We start from the raw sequence: 24,820 nt of genomic DNA, 5'->3' as shown, positions 1-24,820 counted from the left end.
GGCTTTAAATTCCTCCTTCGTTCTGTCTCTTCTCTTGTCCTTAGTGCCTTTTCCCCTCTAGAACTGAAACAGATTTAATGAGTGAAATCAACAAAGAATCACCCTGTAGCTTTTACATTACATGATCATTCCTGATTTTGTATTTAAATAAAACTATTAATTTCCTAACTAATTTCCAAATAATCAAATCAAATCAAATTAACCCTGGTTTGCAGCTGTATAAGGTAGTTGTGGAAACTTAGACTTAGACTGAACAGTAGGCGTGTCTGATTTGTGCATCTGGATTCAATTCAATTCAATTATTTATATAGCGCCAATTCATAACACAAGTTATCTCATTGCCGCAGCATTCTGGATCAAGTGGAGAGTCTTAAGGGACTTATTCGGGCAGCCAGATAAGAAGGAATTGCAAGTCCGACCTAGAAGTAACAAATGCATGCACAAATTTTTCAGCAAGCCCAATCAGTCTTGGATCAGTCGTGCAGCCGAGTTAAGTTCTCTGTGTGATTCCAGCCAAAATGCCAAATTGTAAAGATAATAAGATAATAAACCGAATTCACCCAAAGTCAAAAATACATATTTTTCCTCTTACCTGTTGTGTTATTTATCCATCTAGATTGTTTTGGTGTGAGTTGCTGAGTTTTGGCCGTAGAGATGTCTGCCTTTTTTGAATATAATGGGACTATATTGAACTCTTGTGGCTTGGTGCACAAAGCACCAAAAAAAAAAAAAAAAAAGACATTTGAAAACTCAACAGCAACTTCTCTTTCCTGAAATCATGACCCAGTTACTCAAGGCAATCCACAGACCTTGTTGTGATTAGTTTCACGTAGGAACTATCTGTAGAAAGAAAATAGTCTAATATATATTTTTGTTTTTGGGGTAAACTGTCCCTTTAACTTAACCCTGAATGACATGTATAAATTAATCATGGTTTAAGGTGCCTGTTATATATGTGATGTTAAATGTATAGTATGTTATTCTTGTACCATATAAAACTTAACTCTACCTGTAACTGTGCTTTGTTATTGTTGACTCTGGAACAGCCTCCTGTAAAGTCTCAAAAAAATAAAAACAAATCAGTGCGCATGTTTAAAAAGTGTTCGAAGACCCATTTGTTTTCTTCGGCTTTCTCTTGATTTTATACCTGGTATTTTGTGGGTTGTACACTTATTTGGGCTTATTTTTTTAGATCTTATTTCCTCTGTCTCTTTTACCTCAAAAAGAGTGCTATGCTGTATGAATAAAGTTTTCATGCTTGTTCTGGGTAATGTCCCTTTATCTGCTCATTTTGAAAATGGTGTTCCACAAGGTTCGGTCCTCGCCCTCTTGCTGTTTTCAGTTTTTATGTTTCCACTAATGCAAGTTATCGTCAAAACAATGTTTTCTTTCTACGCAGATGAGACAACGTTGTATGTTCCATTTTAAACTCAGAATGTAGCTAATTTTAAGGCGTGTGTTACAAGTCTCCACTGACAAATGTCAATTCTTTTTCTTCAAACAAATAAAGACAAATCTTACATTATTTTGTTTAGCCCTTCTAATCATGTCTCTAATTTACAGAATATACTTGGAAGTCTGGCAGCCAATATGAAAACGATCCCCGGACATTATTTGATTCCAGCCTTTGATTTCTTGCTTTTATTTCGTTTTTATGGCTTGGCTCAAGCCAGTGCACCAATGTCACCAAGGAAATGTAATATATTTGGCCAATAAAGTGATTCAGATGTTTGAAAAATATTTCTGCCCATAAATCATAATAAACTTGTTACTTATTTTCCATAACTGAACACCACAAGAATAAGCTGGAGGCTCCAGCTGATCTACATCCATTACCAGGCTTCAACATAAAACAGCATCAGGACCTCATTATACTAAGAGAAACCAGATAAAATGATGTGATGCCTGCATCTGAACAAAGATATTCCTTTGAACTGACCCTGTGGTAGTGAAAAATGACAAACAAATATGTTAAAGTCAGACAATGCCACCAACAACAACAGTGCATAAAATGATCGGTCAAAGGCCTGATTAAGTATGATAGGTACACAAATGTTGACACATTAAATTGACAAAAGTGTTTAATGGGCCTCGCTAATTAATAACTATAATTGAGCTGTAATTCTTAATATTAAGGAAATACATGATTGTGTGGCTGTCTACTCTTGCAGGTCTGATACGCATTATACGATAATACATAGACAACACCACCCAGGGAGTTATCACAGGAGTGTTGCTCCATTCACACTTACTGTGGCCAGGAAATATTTGAATGTCTTTGATTGTGTTGACTTTTGCTTGGAGTACTGCTTATTCCTATGTCCTTAAAGGTTCTCGTCACCCAAATCCTGGTGATATGGTGTTATGGCTGGTACAAACTAGAAATTCAGATAATGTACATTGTTTACTTGATGAGGTTTTATGATATTCACAAGTGAAACTTCAGTGCCACCCAAATACAATGGAGGTGAATGGAATGTCATTTGTGCTGTTCAAAGCATCAAAAGTAACATTTATAAAACTCAGCAGCGATGTTAAGACACCATGCCTTGGGTACAGATAATACACAGAACTCTGCAGTTCTCAATACTTTAACTTCAACTACGAATTGCTGAGTAATTCTAAATGTGTGTCTAAATGTTGTGATTTGGCTGAACTGAGGGTCCTTACTTTAAAGAGCAACACTAATTGAAAATCTTATTTTTGCTGTCCACCAGTGCTTTATCCTGCTGCAGTGATGCAGAAGTGTACTCCAGAACACCTTCACATCACTGCTGTGTTTGGTTACAGGTGCAACAGAGCACATTTCCACCACCCAGACCATTTGGGGGTGGTCAGAAACTTTCACATTAGAAAAACCCTGCTCTTCATCCTTGTATTAATTTATTCTTTAGAGGAAAAATCCACTCTTTTTAAAAGTATGTTCGGAGCTTTTTATGCTTTTATTAGATGAACACATTACGGAGTTGACAGGAAATGAGGGGAGAAAGAGACAGAGAATGACATACAACATGGGTCCCTGGGCCCGACATGAACCAGGAACGCTGCGGGTCATGGTCCGATCCTGAAACCCCAGGCCACCAATAATAATCGTTTCTCTTGTCTGTTGTGCACCTGGGGTTATTTTGTTATAGTTTAAGGGATACATTACCAGTTTTTTCAAAATCGGTTTATTCCCTCTTTGGTTACTAAGTTCCTGTAAGCCTTCCCAGAATGACAACTATTTAGCAAATATTTGGGATTGTGTAAGATTGCATCATTGAATGTCAATAAAAATGTAACATGTCTTGCGGCTGCATTTGATTCTGATCTACTGATGTTACTGTTGGATGGACTAGAAACGTGAATCTTCCCTCAAGTTATTCCTGTTGGATTGACACCAAAGTTTGACATTTATAGTTGATGGTTTAGATAGCTGAAAAGGCTTCTGTTATCATTTTCCATCGTAGCTATGCTGGGAAACTTCTGACATGGAGCCATGTTAATTATGTTGGCCAGTTATCTTCAAGGTGAACCAAGATACATCACCAAACAAAAACAACACAGGAATGTAACTCACATCGCTAATAATTAAACTTATGAAACTGCCTCACTAAAACCACTGGGGTGATTCCATTAAATAATCTTGCATAATGAGGGGAAAACTGCTATAAATGTGTTCCCAAGGTTAAAAATACGTAAATGAAGCTTACAAATTAAAACAATAAATCACGCTTCATTATCCTAAATGCTTTGGACAGACTATACTCTGGAAAAAACACAAGTAGACAAATGTTAAGTACACTGGAACCATGCACCTCTCATGCAGGAAATATTGCTTTAGACACTAATGTGGGACATGTAATGGCCTGCCTGAGTTATACAGGTACAAATTATCCTTTGGCTCCTGAAACACTTGTTCGAAGAACTAAGAAATATTCAGAAAATAAGGCAACAACATGTTCCTCATAGGTATACATATCCGAATCCTGGATGTGAAAATATGCAGTCTGTGCACTGGGGGGTGAGGCTGGGATAAAAATGTTAACATACACGTGTGTGTGTGTGTGTGTGTGTGTGTGTGTGTGTGTGTGTGTGTGTGTGTGTGTGTGTGTGTGTTGGCAGTGGGTTTAACTGTTCAAGAAATTGACCCAAGAAATCAGGTTGGAATGTCAGCTGCAAAAACATACCTTCCACATGACTACAGGTCTGCTTGTGAGCCAGATACATTTTCTGCATATCTTTGCAGCGATTAGAACATCTCCTGTCAAGGTGTACAGACTCACAATCAAAAATATATGGCAATAGCAGTGAATAGTGGGGCTGATGGGTTAATGTCTTCCTCTTTGAGGGGGTGGAGACCCTGAGATGTATGGAGGGATACTATAGCATCCTGACATTAAGATCATCTGGTAATCATTTAAGTTCTTAGCAAATTTGTGCTCCCAATTAAAGGAATGGTTCCAGCTTGTAACTTCCTGTAGTTTTTATATAGATTAAACAAACCAGATATATGTTAATTAGTTAATTTTTCATCTGTGGGTGAGAAGTATCTGCAATGTTGGTCTGTTGCATTTTTGGTTTTTAGCTAAAAGTCTCGACAACTAGCCTATTGGATGTGTGGCCATGAAATTTGGTACCGATACCCATGGTGTCCAGCCAATGTGTGTTAATGACTTCCCAGACTTTTCCTCTGGTGTCATCATGATGTTCACATTTGTAGTTTTAAGTGAAATGTCTAGCAACTATTGAATTAATTGTCATAAAATTTGATACAAACATTCAAGTCCCCCTCAGGATGAATTGTAATAAATTTGGTGATTCCTAACTTTTCATATAGTGCCATCATCAGGTCAAAATTTTGATATGTCCAATTCTTTGGTTCATGACCAAATAGCTGCAAAACTGACATTCCAGTCAGTCTCAGCTGTTGTGTTTAATGCTAATTAGCCAATGGCATGCTAACATGGTACACTAAGATGGTGAACATGCTGAACATCATACATGCTAAACATTATGTTACCATTGTCATTGTGAGCATGTTAGCATGCTGACGTTTGCAATTAGCTCAAAGCACTGCTGTGCCTCAGTACAGCTTCACAGAGCTGCTAGCATGGCTTAGTCTTGTTTAACCTTTGGACAGAGCCAGGCTAGCTGTTTCCACCTGTTTCAAGTCTTTATGCTAAGCTAAGCTAATCTTCCTTTGGCTTTAGCTTCATATTTAGCATGTAGACATGATAATGCGATTGATCCTCTCATCAACCCTCAACAAGAAAGCAAATGCGCACATTTCCCAAAATGTTAAACTATTCCTTTAACGTTGAGTATCAGCATATTCACAATATGTAGGAAGACCTGGTTGCATTTTGTCTAAAGGTAAAATAATTGTACTCTAATCTGTACTTGTTCATCTGATTATAAATGTCATTCTAATTTGTTTTATTAGTTTATTTGAAATGACTAAACAGTAAAACCAAGATTAAGTCTAATTTTAACAAACAAAGCCACAGGATCAAAGGTTATTCTCTCAGCATGACATCATGCCATCAATATAAAGGAGGACCAGCTAGTCCCAGATTCATTGTTCATGTCCTGCTCTGGGCAGGACATCTCAGTCTTTTCACATGAGATTTCCTTAATGGAATGTCTTTATTGACTGTGGAAATAAAATTATGTCCAATCCTTCGACATGTGATTATATTTTATTAGAAAAGAGTATTCCACGTTCCCCTGTGCCAGTCAGGCATTCCTCTGCAGGGAGTTGACTGGTGTTCTTCTGGAACCAAACATCTGTGCTTCTCACAGCTCTGTTTCATTACTCCTCGAAACACTAAACCCAGAAAATCAACTAAAATATACTCAGGCATGTATTTTGAAAATCCCCACTGCAAAAACTCAAGGGGTCTTGACCGTGCCTAGAGTGTGAAACTGAACACTTTGGATGTGTTTAACAAATGCTGCCAGGAAGAACAACACACACGTCTCAGGTTTAGAGAAATTCAGATACATCCCTGATACAAACTCAAAGCTCTATGTGATTTTCTCAGTCATACAACCGTGTTGAGCAAGAAATTTAACCTTCACAATTTCACAACTGGCTTGTATTGCACTGTATGCATGTCCAAAATGTTCTGCTGAGGCAGCAAAATTGAGTATTAAACAAATGCTAATGACATGATCTATATTTTGATCACTTTTCCAAGAGATTTACTGTGGTGAAAATAAAGTTATCTAATATGCCATGATGTCACATACAGAAACCATCTTTGTCCATCTGTAAACTAGTTTTCTGTGCGCCAAAATACAGCACGACTGCTACTGGCCAGGCCGATATCAAATATGACACATATCAGCAAATATGTCGGCTAATTAGCAACAAGAAATAGCAGTATAGACATGCCAAAGATAAGCTGCAGTCATTTGGTGCTGCCATTACATGGTTTCTCCACCGGTAAGCACTTAATTGTATATTCCAACTGTATAATCACTCACTCAGTAGACATCACAATTATTTATTAACCAACAATTTAAGGGATCCTTATCAAATATTTTGATATTACGTGTTTATATTAAAAAACAAATATTGGCCGATATATCGTCATCTGGTTTTTAACTCTATTAAACTATATATGATATACAAACGACATTGGCCTTAAAAATTGGTATTGGTCGGGCTCTTCTCCAAAGTGTCTGCAACCAGGGTTGTAAACTCCTTCAGGGCCCCACCTTTTAACAATGCAAAGTAATCAAAACAGCCTTAAAACTTGGATAAATTCTATGCAAAATTAAATAGGGAGCACACAGTGGGTTTAATTCAAAACAAAGAAAGAACAAACCCAATCAATATATAAATACAAATGCAGTCAAATTAAGTCCAAATATTGCAAAAAGAGACCCTAAGATTCTTCCCATTTATGTTGACATTTTAAATAATTAGATTGCAGTTTCTCCATGTGAATAACTGAAACAAGTTCATGCGACCAGTTTCTTAAGTATGGTGGAGTTGGTGTCTTTCAGTCCTTGAGAATAAGTTTTTGTTGCTAGTGCCATGCCCATCAATAGAGCTGTTTGAATGTGTGAATGGAGAATTAAAGAGTCCTCTGAGCATCCAAAGAGAGCCAAGTCCCTGTCAAGAGAGAGTCCTATGGTAAACCCCAGAAAAAAAAAGAAAAACATTCTTAACCAGAACAGAAAAATTAGGTGACAGTTACAAAATAAATGCAAAAATGTACCATCATTTGATTTACATTTATCATAGAGTGGAGACATGGAGGGGTAAAATGTATGTAACATGACTTTAGAATAAACAAAACGGTGACTCACTTTAAACTAAATGAACCTGCGTCTGCTGTTTATTGTACAACTATGAATATGGGAAAGTGCAGATTTTCCCTGTCTTACACATGCTTTGTGCCAATTGACATATCAGGCAGAAAATTCAAATCAGTATGAGTAGGTACCAGCAACATATCAGCATTAAGATGACCAAGATGAAAAGAAAATACGCGCCTGAAGTGATAAAATAAACAAACAAACAAAGCAGATTTTACTGCCAAGTTTCCTACAGTAAAATCAGTTTACATCAGCAAATGCCCTAAAGATTACATCCCATCATTTTTAGGAACAGGAAGCTTTCCCTTAAACGTGTCGACAAGGGCAGTACCCCGGACAGCCCCGGCATCCCTGGAGGTCCCAGGATCAGCACCTTGGACAGAGGTCTTGATACACATTGGTGAAGAATGTTAAAAATTATCTACCTGAGCTGTACAGGAAGACATGAGCAAGCTATACAATGTAGTAATGTAGAACAATGTAGTTTCCCAGTTGTGTGAGTGTTGCTTGCATCTCATTTAGAAACATCTCGCCTGCATTTTTTTCACATTTGCAAGATGTTTGATTGAGTAGACGCATCATTTCTTGCCTCCAGTTACCATTGATGCTAGTTTTTCAGATTAAATTCAGTTTGACACAGTTACTGACACATTGGACTGACTCCTCGTCAGTCCAATGAGCTCTGCGATGGTGTCTTTCCTGTGGAAGCTTGATTCAGCCTGTATGCTTAATCTGATAAAAAGTTTGTCTCCCACTTTCATAAAACTCCAGATTATTTATTCTGAGGGTGTAGATGGGTTGAGGCATTTAACTCAACAGAAATGGCAACAGAAAAGGACAGGGCATTCTGCCGGTGCTTGGGAGGTGCTGACCACAAGGCAAAAGCCAAAAACAGAGATGGATCGCACCATTTTTTGTTCAGATGAGAAAATTGCTTCATGTGTCCAACATGCTAACCACAAGGTCGTTAGGGAACCTTGCAGTCCCAGACTGGCCATTGGGAACACCGGGAGAATTGCCAGTGGGCTAGCCAGCTGACTGGCCTGGAGTGTCAGGCCAGTGTTCAAAATACAAAATGAAATGTGTTAATCAAAGCGAAAACGACATGAGGCAGCTACAGTCACTCAGACCTGTAGAACCCCACCTGCTTTTAACCTGATGGTATGAAGTCTGCCTGTCATCACACACGATTGGTCATGAGAGAAAGACAAGAGGTGGAGCAGAGAGGGAGCGCATTAAAAAGAGAAATGTCCTGGAGGAAGCAGCTAAATGCTGCAAAATTAGATATTTTCCTGAGCAAGTGAAATGGTTAGTGTTTAAAAAACAAAAACATGCTAGCACATCATAATATCACAACTTCCCTTCCTGTGTTAATACAATGCTTTGGAAAACTAATAAATGGTATCAATACTTAATCATGCTATGTAGGAAAGCAGGAGATTCATATGCATGGAAATAATATTGAAAATACAGACCTGGCTATTCTTGTTAGGTTGAAGTACCTCCAGCTGCTTAGAGCTGCCAGAGCTTCACAATGATCAACACAAATCCAGTCAGAGCTCAGAAGAAATGCCAGGTTCAAAACAAACACTCCAAAAGTGCAAAAAAATAAATAAATAAATTATATATATATGAATATTTATTCCTGTAGCCATATTTATGGAAGTGCAGTTGACTAACTCTTGAAAGTGAAGACACTTACTATTTTGGATGTTTTCTGAAGTACTTTCTGTGTGTAGTAATACAACTAAAAGATATGTTACTGGTATAAACAAAAAAAATCAACAACAGTTAAAAGCATACATGATCTGTTGTGAATGTGTGGAGATTGACCTGGCATGAATTATTATCCCAGTCCAGTAAGTAACTGTTACATTGTGACTAAGAGTGTGCAATGCATTCTTTTTTAATGTAATAGTACATATTTGTATACTTTTGCAAATGCAGAAAACCTCAAGCCCTTATAAACGTTTATTTTGTCACTGTTCACAGACATAATGACAATATTTGTCTTGCAAATTGCAAATTGACTGGTGATTCAGGGTGTGAAGAACTAATGAAGATGGACTGTTTCATTCTGATAGAAATTAGTTGTTTAAAACTTAAATTTATTCCATTGTACAGCAGTATTTCACAAATATTTACAATTAATGTACACATTACCACTGATGTCTTCAAAGTTAAGTATAAAAAATCTTAATGGCACATTGTAGAAAAGCATTTATAAATATCCAATTTGAGAGTTTGACTTAGAAAAGTACCACAAAGTTTTTCACAACAAAACATGTCCCTGTAACGGAAGGTTTCTTGGATGGTTGCAGATATTCAATGTTCTCATCTCCTGGAGCAGCATTTAGTCTAGCGTACCTACAGAGAAAGAAGAATTAGTACAAACTGTACTGGTACAAAAAAAGCTAATAAAGAAATGTGGTCGATAAAGTCTCTATTAGATGTGCATGCAACGTCTTATATGCAGGTTACATCTTTGGTATTCTTATTTTACACATGTGGGAGACTTATTCAATCTGGTATTGGTGAAGGTAACTATATTCATATAAACAGGCATAATAAGACCTTAAAACTTGATGATTTTTTAATGTTCTAATAAGGCTTACCTTCAAGAAATGCAAATTCATCTATGGCCTCTATTGCGTTGTCTGTAGAGGCAAAAGAAAAGAGAAGGGAGATTGGAGATATAAAGGTCAAAACTGGTTAACAGATCTTTTAGGTTTCTATACAGCTGTGCTATTAAATATAGCTTTGTCAGCATACAACATTGTAAACATGTTAACCAGTGCTGCAAAAACAATCTAATTTCCTCTACAAAAATTAGCACTATATCAACTTTAGTGAGAAGTAATTTATATTTTCATACAGTCTAAAGTTGTCAAAACCTGGTCGAAGTCCATCAGCTGAACGACAGTAACACAGTAAACCCATTTTAAAGCCCACTGACAGTGTATGTATTTGCAAACCACATTCAGCATTTCTTTACATCTCTTACCCAAGTCTTTTCTTTGCAAAGTTTTCCTCTTCCCTTGCTGGGCGTACACCAGGGCATCTTTGGCAATCATCTCAACAAACAACTCCTGGAAGAAAAAAATGCATTAACATTCTGTCGTTTAAAACTAAAATTCAGAAACTAACTTATACTTATGTGGGTTTTTTTAACATCAATAGGAATAACTGATATTTTTCCAACTATATATCGATATGGACCTCAGCCCAAATGAACCTGAAAGAAACGGGGCCGAATTTTTTGCACAGTGCATTGTTTTTTGTCAATTATAATAAACCTCTTACAAGATTCACTTGCCTCTTCACCTGGTTTACCTTGCCATATTCATTCTGATCAGGGTCTCACTTTACCTTTTTAGTTAGAAAGTTAGAAATGATAAACTCCCACACGCTGCTTGAACTGTTAGCTGTGGGACTCCGGCCATATTGTCTGCCACGTGAATTCTCACATGCCATTGTTGTGGCTGTTTACATCCCCCACGTTAAGGACGCATACAGCTCTTCCCCCCAGCCTGACTGCTGTCCAGGTGAGAGGACAGCGGATGAAACTCCACTCAAACAAGGCTGCAGGCCCCGATGGAGTTAGCCCCGGGGTGCTAAAAGCCTGTGCCCCCCAGCTATGTGGAGTCCTTCAACATGTCTTCAACCTGAGCCTGCGTCTTCAAAGGGTCCCTGTTCTGTTGAAGACATCTAGCCTCGTTCCTGTGCCGAAGACGCCGCGTCCCAGTGGCTCCAAGGACTACAGACTGGTGGCACTGACCTCCCACATAATGAAGACCCTGGAGAGACTAGTGCTGGAACAGCTGCTCCCCACCCCTCCTAGACCCCCTTCAGTTCGCCTACCAGCCCCGGCTGGGAGTTGAGGACGCCATCATCTTCCTGCTGAACTGTATCTACACCTACCTGGACAAGCCGGCAAGCACAATGAGGATTATGTTTTTTAACTTCTCCAGTGCTTTCAACACCATCCAGCCTGCCCTGCTGGGTGAGAAGCTGGCAGCAATGCAGGTGGATGCCCCCCTCGTGTCCTGGATTGTGGACTACCTGACTGGCAGACCACAGCATGTGCGTCTGCAGCACTGTGTGTTGGACAGCGTGGTCAGCAACACTGGGGCCCCTCAGGGGACTGTCCTTTCGACCCTTCCTCTTCACCATCTACTCCACGGACTTCAGCTACCACACAGAGTCCTGACACCTTCAGAAGTTTTCTGATGACTCTGCTGTGGTGGGATGTATCAGCGGTGGTGATGAGACTGAGTACAGGGCTGTGGTAGGGAACTTCGTCTCATGGTGTGAGCATAACCATCTGCAGCTCAATGCGACAAAGTCTAAGGAGCTGGTTGTGGATCTACGAAGGGCCAAAGCAGCAGTGACCCTGGTTTCCATCCACGGGGTCAGTGTGGACATTGTAGAGGATTACAAGTACCTGTGAGTACACATGTACAATAAACTGGACTGGGCTAAGAACACTCAAGCTGTTTACAGGAAGGGCCAGAGCTGCCTCCATTTTCTGAGGAGGCTGAGGTCCTTCAACATCTGCCGGACAATGCTGAAGATGTTTTATGAGTCTGTGGTGGCCAGTGCTATCCTGTATGCTGTTGCATGCTGGGGCAGCAGGTTGAGGGTAGCGAACGCTACAGACTCAACAAACTGATCCGTAAGGCCAGTGACATTGTGGGGGTGGAGCTGGACTCTCTGGCAGTGGTGTCAGAGAGGAGGATGCTGGCCAAACTACATGCCATCTTGGACAGTGTCTCCCACCCGCTCCATGACGTGCTAGTCAAACAAAGGAGCACCTTCAGCGAAACACTCAAAATGCACCACAGAGCGCCACAGGAAGTCATTCCTGCCTGTGGCCATCAAACTCTTTAACTCCTCCCTCTAAGTGTTAGTCTTTATGACCCTAAGTCATTAAACTGGATATTGATCATTACATCTCTGCCCTACTTGACATAATTGTGCAATATCCTGTGTTAATACTGCTGGGCAATATACTTAAATTCCCTATTTATTGATATTGATATTTATTCATACCTCTATTACTGCTGTGCATTATCCTCCGTCTCATTATAATCTTACTAAGCTACACTTAACTTGACAGTTCATGCACTATTACTTTATACCATATTATTATCATCAACTGGTAAACCCACTTTGTACTTCACACTTATTTTATACTTATACCCACTTGGTACTTAATTTATTTTCTGACCTGTATTATATTTTTTGCTTAGTACTTCTATTCCTGTGTGCACTGACGTGATAGTGACAAAACAGTTTCCCCACGAGGATCACTAAAGTATTTCTGATTCTGAATCAAGCAGAGGAAGTTCCTTAAATAGGTTTTTTATGTTTTATAGTAAATGATTTCTGTAGCTCTGACCCATTTTTGAGTTAGCTTCTGTTCCACTCTTTCCTTAATATGTATTTTGGCACTTCATTGAGACAAACTGCTGCTGTATTTGACAGTAACACTGATTATATGATTACTTATACACACACACACACAACACATTAAATTATATAACTGAAGGACAACTCTTCTGCAGGGATAAGTGTAACAGGTTATACAGCACTTTCAGTGATGCAGTGGTTCAAATCGAAATAGTATTACATTGTGGAAAGCATAGGGAGTAAGCATTCTGTGTTGCTGCAGGGCTTCCTTCGTGTTTTTACCGTAGCTTTAGCGATGATGAACACAGACTCCTGGCTGGCGAGTGACACGTCTGGGTCGGTCTTCATGAGCGCCTTTATGCGGGACAGCGGGAGTTTAGACGGTCGGCTGTGCGTCACGGCGGCAGCGGGGCCTGTCTGCTGCTGGCTGCTCTCCTCCTCCGCCTCGGCCCCGCGGCTCTCCTCCTCACTCCCACAGCGGTCAGGGTCGTGCTCCGTGGGGGTGACAGGTGTAGCCACTGTTGCTGCCATTCTCCGGTTTATCACACAAACGTTATATTTCAAACAAAACACACAAATCACTACCGTCTTCTCGCTACATGTCACACATGATGACAACAACATGAGCAGCAGCGCGCTAGCATGCGCTTCCGGTCTTTCGGTGAAGGGCCTGCGTTCATTCGTCAGGTAGGCTCTCCGAAGCCCCGCCTTTTCCTCTCCCGCCAACTAATCTTCTTCGGTGATTGGACAGATTGCGAACCAAGATCTGCCTATTGGCTAGAGTTAAACGCCAATCAAAACATGTTTCCTCCACTGATAATGATAGTAAAGAGATGTCAAGGTGTCGGTGACTCTGGTTTCATGGCAATGATATTTTAATATATTCTGAAAACAATAGAGTAGAAGACAAATGTTATCCTCTTACTTCAATCAGTTGTAATTTTTTGGGCAAATTCCATGCACAGAAAATTACATGGATAAAACCCAGCTTTACTCACTTTCTTGAACCGTTTTGGACACTTGGGGGCAGCGGAAACAAGCTGCATTTATCACCTTATAAAGTTGATATGGCAAACTGTTAGCAAGGTGCTTATTTACATATCTTGCAGACGTGGAGCAACATCAGCATTCATTTGGAGTCACCCAAAGAATCTAAGTCCAATATTCACTCTACTTTTAGCTCTGTTGGTCTCCACTGACTCCTGAGGGAAATGCCAAAGCTAAAGCTAGTGCTAAAGCTGATTGCAGACTCTGGTGATAATGCTCTGTGGGTTCATCATTATGAGCGACCCCTTTCACATACATGTAGTAATTTGATCCATTGTTAATATAAAATATTGATTATAGCGGCTTTAATGATATTCATATATATTCCCACTCTTTAGTTAAATCACAAAATAACCTCAACTATTTGTAAATCCTATAAGATTATTATTCTATTTCCCTCTCCTCCAACATATAGTTTTTTTCTACTGAATGTAAAGAGCTCCCTGTATTTACCTTATACCTACTATTTATATGTGTAATATTTTGATCATTTAATTCCCTGGCAAAATACATTTTATGTTACTGTGTTTTGAGTTCATGACCAACATTTAAGAAAGGTATCAAAAATAATTTTTAGACTTTCATGTCAGTAAAGCTTGGTGTAGCTTAATTTCAATGACAAATGTTACAGTTTCATTCACACTTAGTGACAACATATTTACAACTTAAAATTGTCCAGTAGCCTACATGCATTATTTATCACCAGTTATTCAATGTGAAATCCAATATTAGGTGTGATTAGTTTATTCATTTAAAGCGTGCATGCAGCATTTCCATCGTTTTAGTCTAAGTCAGATAACCCAATGAGCATCCCACTAATACACTGCGTTAATAGGATTGTGAGGAGTAATTTAGTCCTCTGAGGCTCCATTTATATGTTCAGTCACAGTGTTAGAGCCTGAGGGACAGACATGAAGGACCCACAACTCCCAGGTAAATGTATCTGCTTTATATACTTTTCTAATATTTCTGTCTCTGCAGGTTTGTAGAAAAGTTTGCTGAAAGTACTGTATTGTTTAAAATGTGGGCACCACTTTCTAATAAGACACTCTAAGAGTGTATAAGGTGTAATTACTGGCTTCATTAATGGTTAATAAATTATTTACTCATGCTTTATGGATCAGTTATAGGCCATTAAAAAAATAACTTTGGGGTTGCCAAGCCATGCTTATATTTGTCCTCCAGCATGACACGTGCCTTGTCTTTTTAGCTCATTAATTCATCAGTAAGATGGATTACTGTAAACCCTCTATTGGTGACTAATTAACATTTATATTTGGTGGCTTATTAGAACGTGAAAACCCATGCTTATTTATGGTTTACCAATATTTAATGCATTGCTACCAAATATAAAAGATAAACACCAGGCAAAGGTGTTTTTAACCTGGCAACCCAAAACTTCTTCCTATTAATGGCGTCTGACCAATCTAAGGCATTAGTAAAATATTTATTAACAATAAATAAAGCCAATACATATTTATTACTTATAACCCCTTTACAAAGGGTGCCTTATTTGCTTTATTATTTTTAGCCTGTTTAAACTGCAAAATGGCTGTGTGGAAACTGAATATACGTCCATGTTTAGCCCTAAATTGTCTGGTGTACATGGAAAGGCAGCAACAAAGTTGTATAAAAAGCAATCATGCAGAGGTTTTGAATGGCTACAAATTAAATCCTAAAATCCAGTAAGAATGTATTGCAATAGCTAAGATAGTTACCTTATTAAATTTGATTTATTGGCAAGGAAATTTTATTTCACTGCATGCAAGTGCCTTTTACTGAAATGCATACAGCAAAAAGTACAGTAACATGTACAGAATACAATACAATGCATACAATAAAAGAAAATGCAGCAATAACAAAAGAAAAGAGAAAAACGTTTAGTTTATGATTATTTAACTGTCTCGTTAATTTTACAAATTGACTAGACCCACTATTACGGTATCTAAAAGAAGTAATCCTGGCCACTTTGAGAGTTGAGCCTACCACGGGCTAATTTTATCCCACAATGACCAGGAGGAGGTACAGTATTATTACACTGTAGATTTACAAAAGTTTAATGTTAGTAATCATTGGTATTGACAATTGGCTACTTTCTGTAACATGTGTTGTCATTTAGAGAGGTTATATGTGCTCTATGAGACACCCACACAGAGCTCAAGCCCTGACGGATGAATGCAGGCGTCCGTTGCCTTCGTCCCCTAAAGTGTAGACATATCTGACCCTACGTATTCCTCTTTGCCCTTTGTGTAATGCTGAAACCTTAATAATCAGTTTCCTGTGAAGACAAAAGAAACGTGGTATAAGCTTTACATAAAAAGAAAGTCAAAATACCGTCCTGTTTTGGGAAAATTTGGAAAAGGCAGTATTTAGATGAAAAGTGCTGAGACTTCAGAACTGTGTCCAAAGAATAAGACCTGTTTTCCCAGAACAGAAAAAACAGGAAAGGTCGACACATCCTGCTTTTGTCCATCATTAAAAATGAAAAAACATACATGTTGAAATTGATTTAACACAGTCCAAAAATATATTGACATCTGTCCAGACCTCTAAAGCTGATAAGAGTCTTTGTCAAATAAAAGAATAGAATAGAGAATATATTTAATGTCAGTTAATTCGTTCACTGTATGTCTGAAACAAAAGGATATAACATTAGTAAATATTTATATTTGCAAATTAACTTAAAATCTACATTATCAGTTATCATTTGCCTTCATCTCAACAGACACCAACAACTTATAATCTAAACACAAACTAAGATGCAGGTTAGGGTTGTTGTAAAAAAGGCCAGATGTTTTACCACATACAGGACAAATTAAGTTAACACGGAGGTCAATCTCATTACCAATGTTCTATACATAGAGCAGTCACACTACTTGTCTGCACTTTGACTTCTGTAAGACTTCAATGGTCAATGGAACAAAAATAGAGTTTAGAGGATATTCTTCTAACATTTCCTCCAACAAAAGTAATGTTAGCGGTTGCTATTACTGAATAAAAAGTACATTTATACATTACTGCTGTTTAATTTTGTTATGTGGAACAGGGTCCACATGCTCCTTTCACACATTGGGGCTGACAGATTTTTACAGGCATCTGTAAAGAAATCCAAATCTCTTCTTTCTTGTTTCGTAAAAGTTTCTTAAATTTGTTTTCAAGCCATCAAAACACGCCTATGGCCAAAGCAGAAAATGGACAAAAAATCCAAAGATGAGGCTACAAAGGTGGAAAAGACATCCAGTCCCCTGGCCTCTGCTGCCGTCCGTGCCATCCCACCGCTCACTGAAGCAGAGAGAATGAGGCAGTCACCGTTTGACAGGGTCGTCTATGACATGGCCCACAACATGAAGATCGTCAACGACCTGATGCTCGGTCGAAGAGTTGGCTTCTACGAGCTGTGTGGAGAGATCGGGCAGGGAAATTTCTCTACAGTCAGGTTGGGCATCCACGTCTTGACAAAAGGTCAGCAATCATGAGTTATTTATGTGGTTTTATCCCATTCATTCATTCATTCGTTCATTCATTCGTTCATTTCTCGTATTTTTCTTTGGCATCCAGTTGAATCCTTACTCAACCTGGACAAACTAAACATTGTTTGAAAGCTCAAAGCTACGGAGCCCTGTGAGTCTTTCTGTGTAAACCGTTTTCAGCTCCCAAAGACTCACAACAGTTGCTTATTTTGTTACAGAAATGTATAAAAAACACAACAGTAAAAATATATCCATAAAAATTATGGAAATATAAAAAATGTGCAAGAAAAAAACCTTTATTTTTGCCTGTTTGTGCCTCTGTTAATATGGCTAAATATCACTTAAATTAATGTATCCTTTTTGTAATAAACAACAAATAACAAATAAAAAGTTGACTTTCAGAAGAGACCAGGATCAGGGCAGTAATCGTTTTATTTTGGGCTTGTACACAAAAAGGGGCTGCTTGTTAATTAATGCTTGAATCTTAACATAATGAATCTTTCATCCAACATGAAGTGCATTCCCTCCTGTCCAGTCTGGGTAGCTGCACTTTAGCTTTTTCTGTTATATACACAGTTTGACTTTCAGGGGGGTTATGTGCATGAATAATATTACAGCTTTGTCAGTAGACTGATCCCCTGAATGAGACTTTCTGATCACCCCAGATCTTCCCTGACCCCTGTAGTGCATTTATTATCTGTTGAAAATTACACTTGTGTATGTGTGTGCAGCGTGAACTGTTGGGGGTTTTCGGTTCTTAGCCACATTTTTGTACCTTAAAATAATGCTGCAACAATCTTCCAATTAAATTCAATGCCAAAAATACATTCCTTCAGCCTTCTCCTCATATGCATGAAATGAATGAATGGCATCCATCACCCTATTTTTTCATGTGTCTAAATCTTATTTACTCTGACATTTGACCTTGTTGGACCCTCTCTAAATCCATCACTGACATCTAAGCCTCCCCTCCTCTTCTGTCTCAGAGCGAGTAGCTATCAAAATCATGGACAAGCTGCGTCTGGATAAGAGGAGCCAGCCGTTGACTTCCTCAGAGATCAGCTGCATGGAGAAGCTGTGCCACCCCAACATAGTGCGACTTTACGAGGTTTTCGAGACCAGCAGGAAGCTGTACCTGGTGATGGAGTATGGCAGCGGTGGAGACCTGTTCTCCCGAATCACCACCAGGGGGAAGCTTAACGACCTAGAAAGCAAGCTGGTCTTTGCACAAGTCATGTCTGCTGTTAAGCACATGGTGAGCTTCAATGTCATTCTTAATCATCATCCCCTGCATAACACTGAGCTCAGTCTATGCCTCATATCATGGATATTATTCATGATTCATATGATTGAGTTATTCAAAGTAAATAAGAGCTGAATTTGAGATATAGTGTAATTGTTTTAAAGGCTCATTCTAAAAAAAAAAAAAAAAAAAAAAATAAAAAAAAAAAAATAAAAAATATATATATATATATATATATATATATTATATATATATATTTACATGCATACATGTAAATACATGCATACATTTTTTCATATTTTCCAGCAGAGAGGTGACAGGAAATGAGGGAAAATGATATGCAACAAAAGTTTCTCAGTCAGCCTTAACTGGGCATGATGGATTATTACATGGTCAGTGTCTTAAACCCCCCGGGCCACCAGAATGCCTCATAAAACTTTGATTTCAGAATAAAAAAAATCTTAATCATATAATTTTTCTATCTGATTATAACATTTCTTTTTTTTTTACATCGGAAAACAAAACCAACTAAGATTCAGTTGTTGTCTAGTGTTAATAATAATAATCAGTGGTGGAAGAAGTACACAGATCCTTAACTTAAAAAATACAACAATGTGAAAAATACTCCATTACAAGAAAAAGTTCTTCATTCAAAATCTTACTTGTATAGATAAATTGCCCCTGTGAGTGATACTGTTGTTATACATTATTAGATTGTTAATACTGATGCATCTAAGTGTTAGCAACATTTTACTGTTGTGGCCGGTCGAGGTGGAGCTAGATTTAACAAATTCATATACTGATAGTTTAGTTTAGGGGTTCCCAGCCTAGGGGTCAGACCCCTCCAAAGAGTCACAACATAAATCTGAGGAGCAGTGAGATGATAAATGGGATAGGAAAAAAGAAGTTCTTTTGTTCTTCACTTTTCCCTAATTTTTGCTTGTATCATGAAATATTGGATAATTTTACCTATTTGGACCTCAAACAATTATTTAGCCATCCGAGAAGTTTCGAGGGGAAATCTCTCTTTTGTGGAACTGCTAACAAATCATAGACATCTGAAACATGGCAAGGGGCCAAAACTATACACTGTTTTTTTGTCACAAGCCAAAAAGGTTGTTTGCAAAGAAATTGGAAATGCAAGTACAAGTACCTCAAACTTGTACTTAAGTACATAACTTGAGTAAATGTACTTACTTGTTGCTTTCCACCACTGATACTAATAATAATAACAATAATTGATAGAATGCTATTTATATAGTGCTTTAAAAACAAGTTTCAATGTGTCACTAATCCAATTGGAACAATGACAAGCTATAACATAGAGACTGAGATAGAGGGATTTTTAACACTTTCTTTCCTTACAGTAAATGTAACTTGTCAAAACAGAACCTCTACTGAGATTTTCCCCATTTTTTGTGATATTTCAGCATGAAAACAACATCGTCCACAGAGACCTTAAGGCGGAGAACATCTTCTACACCACCAGCTACTGTATCAAGGTCGGAGATTTCGGCTTCAGCACAGAGTGCAGCCCTAATGAGCTTCTCACCAATTTCTGTGGCTCACCACCATACGCTGCTCCTGAACTGTTTAAGGATAAAGGTTACATTGGATGCTATTCAGACACCTGGGCTTTAGGTATTCTCTTGTACTTCATGGTAACGGCCACTATGCCCTTTTATGGGGACAACCTAGGGAGGCTGAAGCGCTGCATCCTTCAGGGGGCCTACAATATCCCTGCATATGTGCCCAATCCATGCCAGCTGGTCATTAAGGGCATGCTGCGGCCTGTGCCTGCTGATCGCTCTTCTCTCACACAGATTACAAACAGTGCTTGGCTTAAGGGGATTGAGTACCCTCGTCCACACGTCTTGTTGCCCCTGTCCCCGGCCCACTTTGCCCAGGCCAACCAGGCTCTGTGTGTAGAGGAGCAGGAGGTGAAAGATTTGCTATCAGAGCTGGGTATTGTGACAGTCCATTTCCAAAACAATCACTGCTTAGACTGTAGGAGCCCGCTGACGGGGACCTACCGGATCCTTCTCCATCGGGTCCAGAAGAGGAGGTCAGTGGAGGCTGTAGGTTATTCAGCGCTTCAACCTGATGATTATGGGAGTGAGAAGAAGTGGTCTGTAGCATCTGTGGACAAACACACTCCTTCGGCTGTGTGTGTTGTACTGTGATGATAAATAACTGGACTGGGCTACATTTTATCACATACACATGTGCCCATTTGCTCACTGACACTCCTTCAATCACTTCAGGCTCCCTTAATCAGTGAGGCGTTATGTTACATGCTGAAAAGTATTCTAGTTGTGTTGTGCAAAACTTGACACACAGGTTGAGGCTGGAGTCGGAGAGTTCTTCTGTCCCACAGTGTAAGTCAGTGCATAAATCTACAGAACTAATCCAAGGCCACAGATAATCCTATTAAGGGAGACACTGAGAACATGCCTGGGGGGGGGGGCTATGTTCTAGGAAAATAATGACGCATTGAACAAAATTAGGACCACATGAGACCAGAACAATGGACATAAAACCCACCATGCAGCCATCTTAAATAGTTTTTTGTGCATTATAAACACAAAAACTGATGCCTAATATGCCTTAATTTAATGTAGATATTTATTAAAAATGTTTTTTTATGATTGTCAAAAAGTGTAGAGCACACAGATGTTTCTAAGTTTTGCACAATTTTGTTGATATCTATGTTAAGTATTGTGTTAATGTTTGCTTATGTTTTACGGCAATACGTTCATAAATCTTGCATGGATACTGGCCTGAACTTCATGCCACTCTGTATTAATTATTATAGCAATTTCATTAATCTGAATAAAAGTATTTTCAAACAATGATTTCCTCTCAAATCCCCTCATCTTTCCTTCCAGCAGGAGGCATGTTGTTACAGGATAATAATATTGTCTTTTTCTGCTGCATGCAAGCCTCCAGCCAAGATTTCAACAGTTTACAAAGAGATTTCTACTGGGCTGTTGAAGGATTGCTTTCCTTATAAGCCCTGAAATTTAATAAAAACTTTTACTCTTGTGGCAGTTTGCAGGAACATTGTTTTGGAGCCATCTCAAACACTTTCAGTAAAAGAGCTGATGACGAAATATGATGCTTTTGTGAACGTTACAGAATGAAGAAATATTAAGCTGTGAGTTCTTTTGAGATTGTGAACTTTTCATATTCCTATTTCATTCCAATCTGTGAAGTCCTTCTCCACCTAATGGTCAGTTCCTCTTCACCCCTCACTTGTGAGAGCCCCTCGAGGGTACAACAGTCTCCGTAAGTCAGGCATTACTCTTTGCTTATTACTGTCACCTCCCAATTTAGTGCCAATTCTGCCAGTGTGTGCACGCACCTGCTGTGTTTCTGATTAGTGATTGGCACTATGATAAGTATCATATTTTGCAATGAAGTGTTGAACCCCTAGCCTGCAGCCTGTTCACACAGGAATATGAACACATAGTGGGGGCAAGAGCAGACACAAGTGCCAAGGAGGAGTCTTGACTTGCTGTTTATTCAAAAACCCTGTTCTTGCTCAATATCACTGGTGTGAAAACCTGTTTCCACTTGAGGAATCATCATCCTTTCAACTGATTAAGGAAGCAGTGAATAATGTTCATTGTGACAGTAAAATGAACCTTAAACAACCAGCATCATCTGTCTGCAGCTCCTGTTTAAAAACAACATTCTAAAAGGAGCTGATACGTGAGCTGAACTGATGCATGAACTGATGAATCGAGGGAAAGTAGGTTTTTTGAAAAATCAGAGTAAATCATTTACTCTGAGATGATCACAGGTGAGTGACCATGACGTGTCAATCAGGTTCTTTAAACACAGATAGAAGCTTGCCTTTAGCTAAATACTTAAAGCCTGAAACCACAACAGAACAGATTTTAAAACCTAAATTTAAAATCCTTTAATCAAATCAGATAATGATTTTGACGTCAGTTTTTATTTAATGGGGAAGAATCACTTTTGCATCTGTTTAAAATTGTTTATTGTCTCTTAAATGCCACAAAAGATATTAAAATCCATCTCATGATATAATGATTTGACACAATACTTTCTTTGATCCAGTCACAAACCCCTGCCTGATTAAAATTAAAAAGTGAAGAGTAAAATTAAGTTTCAACCACAAAAAACACTTTTCTTTCATGTTTATATAAACTATGTGCTTTACCTTTCCCATGAGTGCAAGAGCTCCTTCTACTGACAGATTTCCATCAAAAGTGAATTATTTGTTCCATTTATTTTCACCGCCAACGCAAAAAAAGATTTTATGTGTATTATTTGCTTCAAATTACATGAAAAAGGATCAGCAAAGAATTAGATCCTTGTGGAGGCCGCCATTATGTGTGTTGCTACGTGTCTTGCAATTGGTCAGTTTCAGTTGACTCTGCCACCGCAGTTCTGCATTTCACCAAAATAATCAAAGGTATGGAATTTTAATTTAATGTGCACTTATTTCTCTGTAGGGATGGGTACCAAAACCAAATTACCAAATTAAACGGGATCCGGGGCTAAATTATTAGAGATCATAGTATTGATAAGCTCTGACATTGCTGGTTCTTTTATCGGTACTTTGATGTTTTGATGTAATTTATTATAATGCTGCAGCCTCTCCTCTGCTGAGCTCCTCCACATACACACAAACACACACAAAGCACGAAGTCAGCGAACAGTAGAGCAGAGAGGCTGTGGTGGAGACAGTGAACTAGGTGAAGTGGCATCCCAGTGTGCAGTCGGAATAAGAGACGTGTGCAGTGACATATGTTAATATGAAAGTGACAAGAATTTTAACTTCTTTCTTTTACTGACTGATATAGATTCTGATATAGATCCTTTAAAGTTGATAAAGAAAATAAATACAGATATTTGTGTTATTTTTATTCTACAATATAGAGCTGGATAGTTACAAGTACAAGTTTTTTGTTCAGTAAGAAGAAAACAGTCCTTATCTTCCTTACCCTCTGGGATTATCATGAGGAGCCAAGATATCAACCCCAAAAGCAAGTCAGCATATGTTTGTAAAAGCATTTGGCAGTGAAAGAGAAGCCTTGAGCTCTGGATGACATATTCACTGTTTAGTTCATAAAAACACAGTTGAGATTGTTGCGAAAGACTAACATTGCCTTATATAGACCATTTCCTTTTCAACTGAATGAGAGTACAATATGACTGGGAGGCTGTTTAAATAAAATTGCAAATATAAAAATGGATTAGAGGTCTCTTACAATGGATTACATATACATATACAGTACATTCATTTCATTGTATCCACCCCTGTATGGTAGTTTAAGGGCCCTACTTACCTTCTTGTATCCAAGTACCAGTGGATAAATGGTGCTGCAAAGAGTTTCACTTTTACCCAAAACCATTTAGTAGACTAAGATGAGTGTGTCGATTTTATTTTAATACCAGCAGGAATTGAACCGCTAACTTTGGTCCTTTATTTACGTTTATTAGTGCATAACCAGTTGCTTTATTCTATATTGATTGCAATGAGGACCTGGTGATGTCAAAACCATGTGTGTAATGTTCCAGAGACAGGCAAGAAACAAAGCGTGAATGTCTTCAAATGGAGCACAACTGGAGCGAGAGCTAACACGTCTCAGTGATAAACTCTCCCTGTAGATGTACAGGGAGAGTATGTATGATCAGTTTTCACGCATGCAGCACAGCAATTGCAGGTGAAATTTTATTTCTACTACTTATTTCTACTAACTGAGTCAGAGGTGAGAAGGAGAGAAACTGCTTCAGTCAGCGGCTGCAGTTTATCATCTTTTCCACATTAAGTGGGTCATTATTTTCACATCAATGATCTGAACCAAAAATAGGGTCAACTGTACCTCCCTGGTAAGTGATTAGGGCTTTGTTAATGCTTCATGGTATGAAAAAAAGGCAACTGTAGCTCTGCTCTTCACAACTGTCAACACCTGCACTTGTTCTGTACCATGTCTACTGTATGACTGTTACTCTAACACTAAAGTATGCAACCGCATCTGATCCCACTGATTCATCAGGACAAATGTAGCAGAACTGAGACTCATTTCAGCCTGCTAGACAAAATAACTTATGATCTACAGTGCACATTTTTTTGTTGTTAGGTAACACACTAACATGGCAGATTGACTATCATGCTGTGTCCTAAATCCAACCTACATACCCTCTAAGCAGGGTATGAGTGTGATCACAAAAAAGAAGTGCGTCAAAAAAAGTCAACTTGAATTTTGGATGTTCTGCTGATGTACACTATTGTCCCACAATGCAATGCACAAAGGAAATAGAGGGGCTGCTCATGGCTGGAGGAAATTAAAACTAATTGCAG

General features: G+C 38.5%; 2 protein-coding genes across 2 annotated transcripts; one reads left to right on the top strand and one right to left on the bottom strand.

Annotated features, from left to right (window-relative positions):
- Positions 1 to 9,268: 9,268 nt before the first annotated feature.
- pole4 (polymerase (DNA-directed), epsilon 4, accessory subunit) lies at positions 9,269 to 13,403 on the bottom strand. Its single transcript, XM_044200296.1, has 4 exons — positions 13,006 to 13,403; positions 10,316 to 10,400; positions 9,927 to 9,968; positions 9,269 to 9,678 (listed from the first exon to the last, which is right to left on the bottom strand). The coding sequence occupies exons 1-4, from the start codon at positions 13,345 to 13,347 to the stop codon at positions 9,665 to 9,667; spliced, it is 483 nt and encodes a 160-aa protein (XP_044056231.1). The 5' UTR covers positions 13,348 to 13,403; the 3' UTR covers positions 9,269 to 9,664.
- Positions 13,404 to 14,585: 1,182 nt separating this feature from the next.
- LOC122878066 (serine/threonine-protein kinase NIM1) lies at positions 14,586 to 21,330 on the top strand. The gene is made up of 4 exons (XM_044200392.1): positions 14,586 to 14,703; positions 16,930 to 17,232; positions 18,227 to 18,495; positions 19,914 to 21,330. Exons 1-4 carry the CDS (start codon positions 14,682 to 14,684, stop codon positions 20,664 to 20,666), a joined length of 1,347 nt encoding a protein of 448 aa, XP_044056327.1. The 5' UTR covers positions 14,586 to 14,681; the 3' UTR covers positions 20,667 to 21,330.
- The last annotated feature ends 3,490 nt before the right edge of the window (positions 21,331 to 24,820 follow it).

The sequence above is a fragment of the Siniperca chuatsi genome, linkage group LG6 (genome assembly GCF_020085105.1).
Source record: "Siniperca chuatsi isolate FFG_IHB_CAS linkage group LG6, ASM2008510v1, whole genome shotgun sequence".
Classification (NCBI taxonomy): domain Eukaryota; kingdom Metazoa; phylum Chordata; class Actinopteri; order Centrarchiformes; family Sinipercidae; genus Siniperca; species Siniperca chuatsi.
This window is presented reverse-complemented; position numbering and strand designations above follow the sequence as displayed.

Coding starts and splice junctions, on each gene's coding strand:
- pole4 (XM_044200296.1), bottom strand. CDS start 13,347: ATGTTGTTGTCATCATGTGTGACATGTAGCGAGAAGACGGTAGTGATT. Junction 10,401..13,005: donor TCATCATCGCTAAAGCTACG/GTAAAAACACGA, acceptor TTTTTCTTCCAG/GAGTTGTTTGTTGAGATGAT. Junction 9,969..10,315: donor TTTGCAAAGAAAAGACTTGG/GTAAGAGATGTA, acceptor TTGCCTCTACAG/ACAACGCAATAGAGGCCATA.
- LOC122878066 (XM_044200392.1), top strand. CDS start 14,682: ATGAAGGACCCACAACTCCCAG. Junction 14,704..16,929: donor GAAGGACCCACAACTCCCAG/GTAAATGTATCT, acceptor TTTGTTTTCAAG/CCATCAAAACACGCCTATGG. Junction 18,496..19,913: donor TGTCTGCTGTTAAGCACATG/GTGAGCTTCAAT, acceptor GTGATATTTCAG/CATGAAAACAACATCGTCCA.